A 15,698-nucleotide genomic window follows, 5' to 3' on the forward strand; every position below is an offset into this window, starting at 1 on the left:
CACCATGAAGCTTCGACCCATGTGTGACGCAATTTGATGGAAAGCTTCAATGCTTCATGAAGCTATATCTCGCCATCACTACTTCATGGCATACATTCTGACAAATAAATACCCCAACTGTTCAAGAACAACATCAATTAAAGAAAGCAGGACTGGACCTAGCCTTAACCCATCAGGATGAGTTGGACACAGAACAGTCTTGAGCTGCAAATAAATTTTTAGTCAGACTGAAGGTTGACCACTAAATAAAAAGGACAGAAGTCAAGATCAACATCAGAACAGCCCTCCACCAGCTCTGGTTAGCTGGCAACTTTCCTCCTCCCTCCTGTGTGTTTGTGTGTGTGTTACAGGTGCGTGGCAATTGATGATTACCTGAGTGAGCTCACCTGCGGCAGGGAGTGGTCAATTAATTTACGCTTCACTCCTGCTCCATAAAACCCAGTCAGACCACTACATGATGCCGGACCACTGAACAACTTTCCGTTAGTCTACCCAGCTACATTCTGTCTATCGTGATGCCAAAACCCGAGTTTGTTTCTGTGTCTAGTTCATGACCACTCTGCTCGCTCCGGTTCCAGTCCTGTCTGTCCGGTTTCCCTGCCTTGGATTTCGGTTTGGCAATCACCACACAGTGTTTCGGGTCCTTGCTCCTCGGGGAGTCTGTGTTAGTCCGCCTTTGTTTGTGTTATTCCCCGCCCGACCAGCCGAGGCTGTTTCCTATTTGAGTACATTGTCTTTATTGTGAATATTTTTCTGTTCTGTAAATAAATCCGTTGCTTTTGATTAACTAAGTACTGTGTGTTTGTCATCTGCGCCTGAGCCTCTGTCCCGTTCGGTGATGGGTACATGCATCACTTTAGCAGGGGAAATGCTTCACAACACATGGGCTGCTTCCCTTATATTTGACTTGACAAGTTACATTAAATTCTCTCTAATTTATCCTTTGTTATCTTAAAGATAACAGGGAGAGATTTAGAGCTTTATCGTCCATAGCCATTTCCTTACATGCGGCTGTGGCTCAGAGGTAGAGTGGGTTGTCCATCAGTTGGAAGGTCGCTGGTTTGATCCCTGGCTGCTTTGAGTCAGCATGTTGAAGTGTCCTTGGGCAAGACACGAAACCCCAACTTGCTCCTGAAGCAGCTTCAGTGTGTGAATGTGTGTGAAAGAACAGTCTCCTCCAGCTTAGATATACAGACCATTTAATCAATCAATCAATCAATCTTTATTTACAGTGGGGCAAAAAAGTATTTAGTCAGCCACCAATTGTGCAAGTTCTCCCACTTAAAAAGATGAGAGAGGCCTGTAATTTTCATCATAGGTACACTTCAACTATGAGAGACAGAATGGGGAAAGAATCCAGGAAATCACATTGTAGGATTTTTAATGAATTAATTGGTAAATTCCTCGGTAAAATAAGTATTTGGTCACCTACAAACAAGCAAGATTTCTGGCTCTCACAGACCTGTAACTTCTTCTTTAAGAGGCTCCTCTGTCCTCCACTCGTTACCTGTATTAATGGCACCTGTTTGAACTCGTTATCAGTATAAAAGACACCTGTCCACAACCTCAAACAGTCACACTCCAAACTCCACTATGGCCAAGACCAAAGAGCTGTCAAAGGACACCAGAAACAAAATTTTAGACCTGCACCAGGCTGGGAAGACTGAATCTGCAATAGGTAAGCAGCTTGGTGTGAAGAATCTAAAAGATAACAAAGGTCATCTGCATGAGACGAGCTAAAATCTTCTCAACTTAACCGATAACTTATCAGAACAATGTACAGCTAAATTAGTCTGGTAATGCAGTAAAGGAAAATGCAGTGTAACTGACCACTGACAGTCCAAATCGTGTTCATAAACAACTTTGAATGGTTTTTGTAACAGAGCAAATGGGCTACTGTGGGTAAATTTACTGGTGATTTTCAAATGTTTTGCCACCCAAGAGGCAAGAACAAACCCTGCCTCAACCTTAAAATTATGCATTTCAATTCTCCTTACACTTGTGTGTGCTTCTTTTTACTCCAGGGATTATGACCTATCCCTTCTCCCCTTTTGTTATATTCTACTTTTTATGTTTGGTTTTAATACCTTAACATATTTCTGCGCTTCCTTATCTTGCACAACCTTTCTAGGGACACAGGAAAAATGCAAATAATAAATGCAGTTTCACAGAATCTACAACCTCATCTCAGCTCCCCAAGCAGTTGACTACTTATACCTTTACAAATAGCACCTGTAGTGCTAAAAAACTGTAAGCAGCAATTCTTGCATGAAAGGTCTGACACAAATGCTACGATAAATTAATGATCTTGGTGCCTCAATCAAAAAATAACTAATGCTAACAAGGTTTGTGGTTCAAACCCCCATGGCAAAGCCAGATGCTAATATACATGGTTTTAGATGTTAGTAATAGTATCATGTCTTAAGTTTAAGTTTAGGTCATGTGTTTTTCTATTTCCTGTTTTATTGTAGCATTCAACTTTTCCCTCTCATTTCAGGTCATTTGACTTCCTGCCCTAATGCGTTTCCCTCTCCTGAGACTGTCTGCCCCACCCTGTTTGTTTCCACCTGTGCCTCCTTCCCTGGTGTACTGTATATATTGTCAAATCAAAGACTTTATTGTCACATACTCAGCAGTTACATGAAGCAATCACTGGCAATGAAATTCTTGTGTCTCTGGTTCCCAGTAACACTGCTAACAGTATCAAATAAAAACACACCAGCAAGTAAGTAAATATATATATATAAGGTATATACAACAACTAAAGAAAATAGAATAAAATGTACAGCTTAATAGATAAATAGAGGTGCAAAATTGTTTGTGTTGATTATGGGCAGTTTAAAAGTCTTATGGCCTGTCTGCAGTCTATTGTCTGCATATTTCCCTGTCCTGTGCCAATACACTTCAAGCTTTCCTGGCAGTGTTAGTGAATATCTTGTTGTGAGTGTTTTGAGTCTGGTCAGGTTGGTATCTGTTAGTAAGTATTTTTTGATAGTGTCTGTTTTTGGTGCCTTTTTGTAAAACACCATTTACAATCTGTTTTGCTTGTGTCGAGCTTTTGAGTCCATCTCTCTGTGTGTGCTTCTGGTCGTAATAAATAATAGCACTGGTGTCTGAAGAGTTGGTTTAAAATGGGTTAAAAAAGGATATAGCTGAAAACGTCCAACTTTCAGTGCCTCTTTTCTCCATTGACTATATTTCAGCACACTGAGGAAATGTTCACCACATATTCAGAACAAACATTTATCTCCTCATGAAAACCTGAATGCCATCTTATGAGCCTTTTACAGTCTCAACTGATGCCAATGCCTCCTGACTGAGCTCTAACAACTGTGTGAGCTCTTATCAAGACATGCAGGTGGCTGCTTCCCCTTTTATTTACACAACACACACGTACTTCAGTCTTTATGAGGACCCTCATTAACATGATACATTCCACAGCCCCTTACCCCAAACTTAACCATCACAAGTAAATACTTGACCCCAACCCTTACCCTAACTGATGTAACTGATGTTAAAGCACATAAGATACAGGGAAAATACGAAAAAAAACATGGTCATCTGTGAATTATCAACCTTTCATCATCTGAAAGGTTGATAATTCATATAAGAAGTATAACACGATGACCGCTCACTGTTAAATTTCCCTTTCTTGCTGCTTTATAAATCCTACCCATGTATCCAATCTTCTACCCAACCACCTGGTGTCCCCCTTTGAATGATTATTTACAGACTTGAGACTTGGACTCCACTCACACTTAAATCACAAACTAGGAAAACTTGCCCTACACACTTGACATGACTTGGTAAAATTCCCACACAATTAAAACACCAGCAATTATGACAACCAGCCCATGCATAGCTGAATGCTCAAAATAAATAATTCTCCTGTGAAAGGACTCTGCCTTAGCTATGTAAAAAACACAGCTTGAAAGGGAAAAAGATCAAATGACATCTTGCCATGTTGAATTGCCAGCATTCAGACCTGCAATTGACTTGCAATTTAAAAAGTATATGAAGTGGAGCCATACAAAACTTACCTAAACCTGACATCTATATGAGTGTATGTACTAATACTAGTGCTGTCATGAATAATATGTTTTGTAATTAATGGGAAAATGTATGTTTGTATGTAATTGACACAGCTGCATTTTGTTTATTTCCTGTGTCGTGGCAGCTATCATTACAACATGCATTGCTCAAAACTCAAATCTAACACATCATTTTCCAATGCATAAGAGTGTGTTTCTGCCACAGGTTGTATGTGTTCCAGTTATAGGCCCGACAAAAACAGATCTTTCAAACATTATGCTGCTGCTGTTGCTATCACATCAAGGTACTGTATATCCTGATAAAGCAGTGGCATCTGATAATTTTTTCCAGCTGTTTTGCTGAAACAAATGAAACCTGTTATGATCATAACCATGCCTTTAGTTCTTTCTTATGTTACCTGGGTATGCTGTGCGTCCCCATTTGTTTCTGTGTGTGTACGTATGTTTGTGTGTGCATTATTTCACATGTATACCTGGGTTTTGTTTTTTATTATTTCTGTGCATTTCAAGCCGACAGTTAGTCAGTTGATGGTTGTATTTGAAATCTGGACTTCACAGGAGAGAATCTATGTTCAAAGTGAAAAAGATGCTGTTAAATTTTAGTATTAGCAAGTATATACTTCCTTTGTGTTGATTATAGATAAATTTTGTGAATTTGCATTTAAATATCCATTATTACAAGCTTCAGTGAAATAGCAGTAATATGATAATAGTTTAAGAACAAATGTGACCAAATCCAAAAATAATTTGCTTATTTGCTTCAAAGAACAATTTGAACAAAAAGTCTTCTGGAAGAAACAAAAACATTCTGTCTTGTGTATGTATTTCAGTATATAATATTTCTACCACCCTTGCCTCAACACTCACTCGCACTGACTGTTGACTGACCTGTCTGGCCAATCTGCGGGCCTCCCAGTATGGCTTAGATTCCTCCACAGCCTTACCAATCTTCTTCACCAATCCATCCAGCTTCACCGTGGCCTCAACCAGAATTGAGCGTAACTTCTGCCTCGCATCCTGACAGAGACAGAGAGAGTGGGGGTGAGAGAAGCTTCAGTAACTGAATTTAGTCAACCACTAATCATGCAGATCAACTATCTTAAAAACTCCTTTTTTCAGCCTAAATCCAAAAGTGAATACCCATTCCCATTTACTCTGTACTAAACACACCTAATAAAAGTTTAACCTGAATTAGGTAACTTTAGACCTCTGCTGAAGCTAATTAGTGAAAAATCCTAATAGCATTTCATTGTGTTGAAAGAAAGCTTTAATGTATCAATCAAATCAACTTTATTGGCCAAGTTTGAATAGGCAAACAAGGAATTTGACTCGGTGAAGCTTGACTCTCTGTACAGTGAGGAAGTAAAGTAGAAATACTACAACAGTAGGAAAAGAATACAGGACAGTATAAACAATATATAACTCTTTAACAACAACGGTATGTACAATAGAGGCAGGTGTAGTGAAGAAATTGCAGTGCAAAAAAGTAGTGCAAAATGTTGCAAATGTGCAGGGGGGTGGAACTATTGCACAGTGGAACCTGAGACTCTGAGGCTAGTGCGAGTTCATCAGAGTGACGGCCTGGGGGAAGAAACTGTCTCTGTGTCTGGTGGTTTTGGTGTACAGTGATCTGTAGCGCCTACCAGACGGGAGGAGTTTGAAGAGCTTATGTGCGTGGTGTGAGGGGTCTGCAGAGATGTTACCTGCCCTCCTCCTGACCCTGGACAGGTACAAGTCCTGGATGGAGGGCAGATCGGCCCCAATTATTCTCTCTGCAGACCTGATTGTCCTTTGCAGTCTGTACCTGTCCTGCTTGGTGGCCGATCCAAACCAGACAGTGATGGAGGTGCAGAGAACAGACTGGATGATGGCGGAGTAGAAGGTGATCAGCACCTCCTGTGGCAGGTTAAACTTCCTGAGCTGACGCAGGAAGTACAACCTCTGCTGGGCCTTTTTCCGGACAGAGTCTATGTGCTGAGTCCACTTCAGGTCCCGGGAAATTGTGGATCCCAGAAACTTGAAGGAGTCTGTAGTAGACACTGTGCTGTTGAGGATGGTGTCGGGGCATTTCTCCTGAAGTCCACTGTCATCTCCACAGTCTTGAGCGGGTTCAGCTCCAGGTGGTTCTGACTGCACCAGTGGACCAGCTGTTCCACCTCCTGTCTGTATGCTGACTCGTCACCATCCTGGATCAGACCGATTACCGTGGTGTCGTCAGCATACTTCAGGAGTTTCACAGAAGAGTTCCCTGAGGTGCAGTCGTTGGTGTAGAGGGAGAAGAGCAGTGGGGAGAGGACGCAGCCCTGGGGGGTGCCAGTGCTGATGGTCCGGGTGCTGGAAGTGGTGCTCCCCAGCCTCACCTGCTGCCTCCTGTCAGTCAAAAAGCTGGTGATCCACTGACAGGTGGAGGTGGGCACAGTGAGCTGGGTGAGTTTTCGGTGGAGGAGCGTTGACCTAAACCAAACACAGGAAGTCGGATATTTTGAATTGCGTGTCAAAATTTGGCGATAAATAGGGGTTATAAATGAACGAACTAGTCTGAGGGGGTTGAAGCAATCGACTTCAAACTTGGTCAGCTGGTAGAAACAATATCAACAATTTTGACATGACTTTAACTGTTTGGGCGTGGCGAGCTGTCAAAGTACAGTATCTCAAACAGTCAAACACTTCAAATTTGGTCAGGGAAGCCTCAAGATGTTGATGTTGGTCCGGAGCGAACACTGTGAGTCTCCGTCAAAAGCTGTAGCCGTGGTGACGCAGTGACCTTCGATCGAAAATTTTCCTTCGCCATCAGAATTAAAAGTGATGTAACTCCACTGTACAAGGTCCTATCTTCACCAAATTTATACAGTTTGATGACTGTCCGGCTCTGAAGACATGTACATGCCCATATTGAACCATAGTCATAGCGCCACCTAGTGGCAGGAGGAAGTGCATGTCTTCTTTCTCGGACGTCTCTCTCTCAGCAGGTCAACCACAGACACCTCAAATTTGGGCCAGACATTCTCAAGACGTGGAAGATGCGAAGTTATGAAGCTCTTGAGGTTTCGTCAAACGCTGTCACCATGGCAACGCCTCCTTCGCCATGAAAAGCGAAGTTTGTTTTGAAGGTTAAATATGCATGCACACTCACCAAATTTGGCATACATGTCAGGAGGCCCAAAATAAGTCATCTGATTTAGTTCATGTGTTTGGGTGGGGCAAAATGGCTCTACGGCGCCCCCTACAAAACTTTAACGAACGTTTCACCTACATGTACCAAATTCGGTACATATATGCAGGACGATGAGACCTACAAAAAGCCTCTTGGAGCGTTGACCTAAACCCAACAGGAAGTCGGCCATTTTGAATTAAGTGTCAAAATTTCAGCAATTTACTGGGGTCGTAAATGAGCGAACTACTCCGAGGGGGTTGAAGCGATCGACTTCAAACTTGGTCAGCTGGTAGACAAGATATTAAAGATTTCTACAAAACTTTAACGGTTTGCCCGTGGCAAGCTGTCAGTGTAGATTATCCAGTGTGTTTCACACTTTTCATGTTTAGTCCTAACGTCTTAGATGAAGCTGTGGAGAAAAATCTGTGACTTTTCATCAACGTGGAGGGGATCTGGCGTGGCGGCAAAGTGCGACCCTTCGCCATGAAATTTCGATCACCCATAACTCGGTCACACAAGCTCCTATCTTTACCAAATTTCCTGTGTTTAATGGCAGTCCGGGTCTGAACAGCTGTGCAGGACAATTTTGAACGATAGTCATAGCGCCACCTATTGGCGGGAGGAAGTGTAACGTTTTACTCTCGAATGATTATCTCCCAGCAGGTTAACCACAGACACCTCAAATTGGGTCAAAACCTTCCCAAGACTTTGATGATGCTACGTTACGAAGGACGTGAGCTTTCGTGAAACGCTGTCCCTGTAGCCACGCCTCCTTCGCCATGAAACTTACGTTTATTGTAAAACTGGTCAAACGTGATTCAAACTTCACCAAACTTGGCACACGCATGAAGAGGCCAAAAATGAATAATCTGATCTGGTTTATGAGTTTGGGTGTGGCAAAACGGCTCAACGGCGCCCCCTGCAACATTTCAACAAAGCAGCCCCCGCGCTACGTTTGACCTACAGATATGTGCTTTGGTGAGTATATAGAGAATTAGAAGACCTACAAAAAAGTCTCTTGGAGCCACGTTGTAAACCCAACAGGAAATTTATTATTTTTAATAAAGTGAAAATTTGAATGGATTTTTGGCCATAAATAGGGTTCGTAAATGGTCTAAATACTCCAAGGGGGTTTATCAGATCTCCCTCAAACTTGGTGTGTGTGTTACCATAATATTAACGATGAAAAGTTATCAAAACACTGTGTAGAATCTTAAGGGCGTGGCCGTGGCGTGGCGTTTCGTTTTCAGAGCAAAAAGTTGATGGACAATGTCCAAGTACAGTTTAAACTTCACCAAACCATCTCAAATGTAGTGAAAACATTCCCAAGACTTTGTTGATGCTATGCTGTGAAGCTCGTGAGCTTTCGTGAAACGCTGTCCCTGTGGCCACGCCTCCTTCACCATAAAACTGGAGATTGCTGTAAAACGGCCAGGCATGGTTCAAACCTCACGAAACTTGCCACACACATCAAGAGGCCTAAAATGAGTAATTTGATCTGGTTTATAGGTTTGGATTTGCTAAAACGTCTCAACGGCGCCACCTACAATATTTTTTCAAAACTTTAACGAAGCAGCCCCCGCACAGTGTTTCACCTAGATGTTTCAAATTCACTGTGTATATGGCCAATGCCAAGACCTACAAAAAATCATGGGTCCATGTCCTAAAACCAACAGAAGAATTATTATGAATTCTTTAAATTGTGTCTAAAAAGATGCTCCAAGCAGGCAAGCTACACTGACCTGAAATGTGGTCATTTTAACCTTTTAAATCCTCTAAGATGCTTCTTTGATAATCTGTCTTCTTTCAGTGTAACTGCATGCATGGTAAAAAACTATTTTAGCTCAGAAATCACTAGAAATAGCAACATTTATTCTGCACTTATTTCATCTGCCACCACATACTGGCTTTCTAATGGATGTAAACCTCTTTGGAAGGAGTTAAAAATGTGTTTTCAGTGTGTGTTACTCTACTGCAACACTAATAAGGGAACATCTTATAGTGTCTGATCTCATGAATACACAGGTTCTTTGAATTCTACGTGTTTTGTGTACATTCTTACTGACTTACTAATTCTTCCACACATCAAATGCTGGATAAGAGTTTAGGATTAACGGACATCTACGTGCCCTCATTGCCTCGCGGTCACGGCAACAGCCGCAGACGACAGGATCTCAGTCTCTCGTGACAAAGATGGTCAGATTTATATGAAACTTTGGAGCGATTGGCGTGACGTACGCCTGGCTTCCGTGAAGACGTCACGCAAATTCACGCAGCCTCGGCCGAACCGCGCAGCCACATCCGCGGCTGCACACGCCCCGACGCGTGCACATTTGCGAGGGCCCTTCAATGCTGCTTGCAGCTTTAATTATTTTTCTCCTTCCAAAAGACATGCAAATTTGGGGGCCTGAACATGCATGAAAACTCACGAAACTTTGCACACGCATCAGTCGTGGCAAACAATTACATATTTTATGGGTCTCGCAAATGGGTGTGGCAAAATGACTCTATAGCACCCTCAAAACTCGAGCCCCGGAACTGCGTTTTATGTACGTGTACGAAATTTGGTGGGTTCATGTATCTCCTCAAGACATACAAAAATGTCTCTTGGAGCGATGACCTAAACCCAACAGGAAGTCAGCCGTTTTGAATAAAGTGTCACAATTTCAGCGATTTACATGGGACGTAAATGAACAAACTACTCCGAGGGGGTTGATCCGATCCACCTCAAGCTTGGCGATATATAGGGGTCGTAAATTAACTAACTAGTCTGAGGGGGTTGAAGCGATCGACTTCAAACTTGGTCAGCTGGTAGAAAAAATATTAACGATGAAAAGTTATTAAAAGTCTTTGTACAACTTTAACGGTTTGGGTGTGGCGAGCTGTCAAAGTACAGTATCTCGCAGTCAAACAGGAAGTTGTTAATAACTTGACTCTACGTGATCCAATCAGCACCAAACTTGACATGCTTGATCAGAATCCCGCCCTGAACACGTCTACATGTCAATATTCATTCACAGTCACAGCGCCAACTGGTGGTGGCAGGAAACGCTGTGTTTTACGCTATGATGGCTCAAGACCAGCCAGTTGATCAGATCCACTTCAAATTTGGTCAGGAAAGCCTCAAGACGTTGATGTTGGTCCCTATTGAAAACTGTGAGTCATAGCGCCACCTAGTGGCAAGAGGAAGTGGACCTCCTAGTTGAGGAACGTTCTCACTTAGGCCTCTCCACCCCCATCTGCTCCTAGATTAAAGACTTCCTGACAAACCGCCCACAGACTGTCAGACTTGGCCCCCACCTCTCCTCCACCATCCCCACAAGGTTGTGTACTAAGCCCACTCTTGTACACACAACTGTACACCAACCCATCCCTCTAACTCTATCATCAAGTTCGCCGACGACACAACCATGGTCAGGCTCATCTCAGGATGAGATGAGGGTAGACAGACTGGCAGCGTAGTGTTCAGCAAACAACCTCTCACTGAACACCACTAAAACAAAAGAACTCATCATATGGCACGTTTCCACTAGTACCTACTCGGCTCCAGGGAGCTATCCTGCAATGAAGGCAGTTTACTACTGGAGGAATGCCACAGACCACAACCAGGAGGCCTGATGATCCCCGCCAACATGGGGTTCTGTCAGCTGTCCCTGCCTGATTTCACAGGCTGTGAATGAGGATGTGAAGTCTCATTTACTGACGGGTTATGTGAATGTGATTACATGCTCTATCAGTCAAACAAATACTGCTCTAGCACACAGATAACCTACATACACATTCAGAGTACAGTGACCAACCTCCAGCTCCGTCTCACATCTGTTGATGTCATTGGTGGACTGGTTGAGTTTCTCCAGCTCCCCCTGGAAGAAAAGGAACAACAGAGGGGTGAAGCAACAGAAAGACAGGGAGAAGACAGGAATACATTAGAATACTGTAATTGGAAGTGAGGGAGAGGGCAAATTTGTGAGTGTCTAAGTAAAAGTGACAATCTATGTTTTTTTGAGAATGAAAGAACCAAAGTTGTGAAATTATCATACTGAATATCAAATAAAATGAAATATTAAATAAACTCTGACCAGTCAGCAATTTAGTTATTTTGTTAAGTTTGTACTGATCCAACATTTTCTTCAGTGGCACACATTCCAAACATCACCTGTAGTATAGTTGTGTGAGAAAAACCTCTTACTTACAGCAAACTCTGTTTTTTAAAACTGAAGCAATCAATGAATTACTGATTGCTGCTTCTTGTTTTAGGTGATAAGAAACTGAATGTGTTGAGGTTTTGGACATAAATATGGTATGTTTAGCTTAAGGAATTTGAGCATTTTTGTCAAGATTTTCTGGCATATTGTAACTCAAACAGTTAATCGTGTGTTTCCCCAAAGATCCCCACTGGATATCTGTAGTTTTTAAAGCTCAAACGAGTGGTCCATTAGGACATGACAGAAAATGAATCTGCAACTATTCAGACAATGCCTTAGTCAAGTAATTTTTGATGCAAAAACACTGAAAATACCAACTACATTAATCAAAAAAATATTCAGCAGATTAAAGTGATGGAAATTAGAATAATCATTAGTTTTTAAATTATTTCTCAAATTTTCGATCTTCAAGTCTTTACTGTCAATGTTCAGTTTCATGTGTGCTCTCTGGTTCATTAGAGTTGTGTTCAAAATAATACCAGTGTGTTTAAAAAAGTGAGTAAAGCTCAAAACCCTTATAATAGCTTTTATTTCCATACACGCAAATGCATTGGGAACACTGCACATTCTATACCAAATCAAAACATGAAGAAAAATGTATCAAATTTGTTTGTTACTTTACAGAAAGTGAAGAAAAAGGAATATTAGGCTGTTCAAAAAAATAGCAGTGTGCATTTTTCTTTACAAACTCAAATATTTACTGTATAAACTGAAAAATGCTTGAAGATTTAGATTTCCTGTGAATCACTGAACTACTATTTAGTTGTATAACCACTGTTTCTGAGAACTGCTTCACATCTGTGTTGCATGGAGTCAACCAACTTCTGGCACCTGTGAAAAGGTATTCCAGCCCAGGACAACTGGACTACATTCCACAATTCCTCTGTATTTTTGCCTCAGAAACAGCATTTTGAGGTCACCCCACAAGTTTTCTATTGGATGAGGTTCCAAGGATTGGGCTGGTGTTACGGCTGGACTGAGAACCCAAAAAATGTGGACACAGGGGAAAACCAAACTTAGATTACACACCAGTTTATTTACAATAGAATAGGAAAAAACTAAACGCTGAGGCTGCCACTCCTCACAAACAAAAGGGAACAATTAAGAAACAATGGCAGAGCGCAGAAGTGCAAAACAAAAGGCAGACAGCTAAAAAAACAATTTACAAACTTAGCTGCAGAGTCTCAGTACCATAAAAGTACCAGAAAAGCCCTGCACGTACCCAAATCTCCCGCGTAGCTCTCAGGCACCGGAACAAAAGGCTCACGGGGTGACTGAACCAAATTAAGACCTGGGTCTGGTGCTACAGGGGGGCCTGATGACAACTGTGCAGACTGAGAAGCCTCTGTGGACTGACGTGGAGTAAGCTGTGCTATCTGAGTGGAAAGTGCCATTACTTGACTGGTAAGCGCCCCAATCTGATTGAGCGTGGCTACATTACTCTCAGTCAACGCTCTTAAGGATTGCTCATGCTGCCCCAACAGCACCCCCTGGCTGGCTACAGCCCGGAGCACCGAAGGGTCAGGAGTGGCTTCCCAATTAGCATCTGTGTCCACTGGGTCCATAGTGGTCAGTTTGTACTGTTACGGCTGGACTGAGAACCCAAAAAATGTGGACACTGGGGAAAACCAAACTTAGATTACACACCAGTTTATTTACAATAGAATAGGAAAAAACTAAACGCTGAGGCTGCCACTCCTCACAAACAAAAGGGAACAATTAAGAAACAATGGCAGAGCGCAGAAGTGCAAAACAAACAAAACAAAAGGCAGACAGCTAACAAAACAATTTACAAACTTAGCTGCCGAGTCTCAGTACCATAAAAGTACCAGAAAAGCCTTGCACGTACCCAAATCTCCCGCGTAGCTCTCAGGCACCGGAACAAAAGGCTCACAGGGTGACTGAACCAAATTAAGACCTGGGTCTGGTGCTACAGGGGGGCCTGATGACAACTGTGCTGACTGAGAAGCCTCTGTGGACTGACCTGGAGTAAGCTGTGCTATCTGAGTGGAAAGTGCCATTACTTGACTGGTAAGCACTCCAATCTGATTGAGCATGGCTACATTACTCTCAGTCAACGCTCTTAAGGATTGCTCATGCTGCCCCAACAGCACCCCCCAGTTGCTGTTCTCTAACAAGGTGATTAACAGCAAAATTCACAACAGGTTTGATCCATGAATCGACCAATACATTTCCTGGTTCAATTAGACTTGATATTTAAACAGTCCTCCTCATCATGCTGTTCACATTTTGACATCATGAGACCAAGACGACACCTAACAACTGATCAGCAGCACCTCCCCATTGCGAGGCTTCAAACAGGAAGTCCTCAGACGGAAGTGTTCACTGAGCTTAGAGGGTCACAGAGTGTCATCAGCAGGTTGCAGCAGAGATACAGAGAAACTGGAAGAGTCACTGAAAGGAGAGGAGTGGACATCCTTTGGCCACATCCCAATTTATTGAGACATTGAAATTTTTTGTTGTGGTATACCCACCACTGTTGGCTTTTCTTTCAATAAATTGTTTAAGATGAAGAAATTACCATTGCATGGTTCTACTTAAATACCCTACTTTCATGATATAATATCACTGTAGCATTAACTTTTTACATTTTCCATAAGTTTCACCTGAAAGTCAAATATCCCTAACTTTTTGTGAGTAGTGTATATTGACACACAGCCACACAGTATATGATATAATTTCTTGTCACATGTGTAACCATGCTCAGTCACACTCTGTCACTGGCTAGTTCAAAACCCCTCGACTCTGCGTTGTGTATCTTTTTAATGAAGTTGGAAAGCAGAAATGTATTTTCTGTGCCGTTTATTGTCCATCTTATGCATGCCTCTCAGGAACCGACAGCATTTTTATAATACAATATTAAAACAATGTAATAAAACACATGTACCTGTAAATGCAAAAACTGGTCAGCAGATGCTGGCGTCTCGTGCACAGCACACTATAAAAGGAGCAGCACATTCATTTATGCTAACACTCGCTAGCTAGCGGAGTTTCTCAAACTTTCCATGAACATATTTAAACTGCTGAAAACATAATGTCTACACACTCTAATCAACATCCAAGTAGTTCATAGTGCACATATACTCATAAAATAAGCAATGTAATATAAAAAATAACAACAACGAATTCAATGAAAATCAAATTACAGCAAGGGGGATTATTTGCTATATACACTGTTACACATGGTTTTCTTGCACATTACTAACAAAATGTCTGGTGGTTACGTTGCCTTGATACTTAGACTAAAGGACGCAATTCCCCAGTTTAATTACAATATTCAGATCAATGGTGGTCCATTACTTGTATTTACTAGTAATGTAAGATTATGCTAAACTGGTTTAAGGTTTTAAGGATTTTATTTTTTAGTTGAATTATTTGGTACCAAGCTTTTAAGATTACACCACCACGCAAACCAGAAAGTTTAGAGAATATTCTACAAAAAGAATGTATGCAAGTAATCTGTGAGCTAATTTCAAACCTAGTAAAACCATATGAACTCAAAAAATTAATTAATTGACCCATAATCATAAACTCTTCACTAATCTTAAAAAATGTGTCAATGTTAAAAAAAAAAACGTACATTTATTTAAAATTGTTGGATGTTTCTCTATCAATGACCAAACTGGAGCTCTGAGCTCATAATTTGCCCTATTTTTGAACGACATCAGCAGCCACTGGATTTCTGAGACATTTGCATCCGAATGCATTCAACGTCTTCACATCATAACAGCAAGCAAAACATGTCACTCTACCTGTTAAGTTTACACATATCTGGTTTTAGAGATGTGTAGACTTAACAGGTGAAGTGACATGTTTCTTCTCGTTAAAACGAGACCCATTCCTGTCCTGCAGAAGCTGCAGAGTCTGCATGACTTTTCCTCTGTGAGCCGTCAGCTGCGGCTGATGCAAACGGACCACAGTGAACCCGCAGCCCTAAAGCCCACTGATCCATCCCATGGATGTCTTACCTGAATTCTAGGGTCCACGTCCTCCTCTCCATATTCCGTCTCGCTGTCCGACCTGTGTTCTTTCTCTGAAGAATCCATGTTGGCGGTGAAGGACAGATGTCACCGCTGAACAAAGGCAGACGTTAATACCAGTTCAGAAGGACCGAAGACGGGGGGACACATCTGTCTCAGCTAGTCACCAGACGTTAGATTCACGGGCCTTGCTTAGGTCCTCCGCTTGGATTAATTTCCATTAAAACACGGGATTTTCGACATCTAACTTATCCCCAGCAGGGCCGAGGTGCAACGGTGTCTCCCC

At 41.9% G+C, this 15,698-nt stretch overlaps 1 protein-coding gene across 1 annotated transcript in view; it reads right to left on the bottom strand.

The window, feature by feature from the left end:
- sh3bp5b (SH3-domain binding protein 5b (BTK-associated)) overlaps positions 1–15,478 on the bottom strand; it is a 54,168-nt gene extending 38,690 nt beyond the window's left edge. The window contains exons 1-3 of the mRNA XM_070836016.1: positions 15,401–15,478; positions 11,007–11,069; positions 4,941–5,069 (exon numbers count right to left, since the gene is read on the bottom strand). Coding sequence (XP_070692117.1) covers positions 4,941–5,069; positions 11,007–11,069; positions 15,401–15,478 — 270 coding nt within the window. The remainder of the gene's footprint in view (positions 1–4,940; positions 5,070–11,006; positions 11,070–15,400) is intronic.
- Positions 15,479–15,698: the final 220 nt, after the last annotated feature.

This window comes from Pempheris klunzingeri, chromosome 8, assembly GCF_042242105.1.
Source record: "Pempheris klunzingeri isolate RE-2024b chromosome 8, fPemKlu1.hap1, whole genome shotgun sequence".
Classification (NCBI taxonomy): domain Eukaryota; kingdom Metazoa; phylum Chordata; class Actinopteri; order Acropomatiformes; family Pempheridae; genus Pempheris; species Pempheris klunzingeri.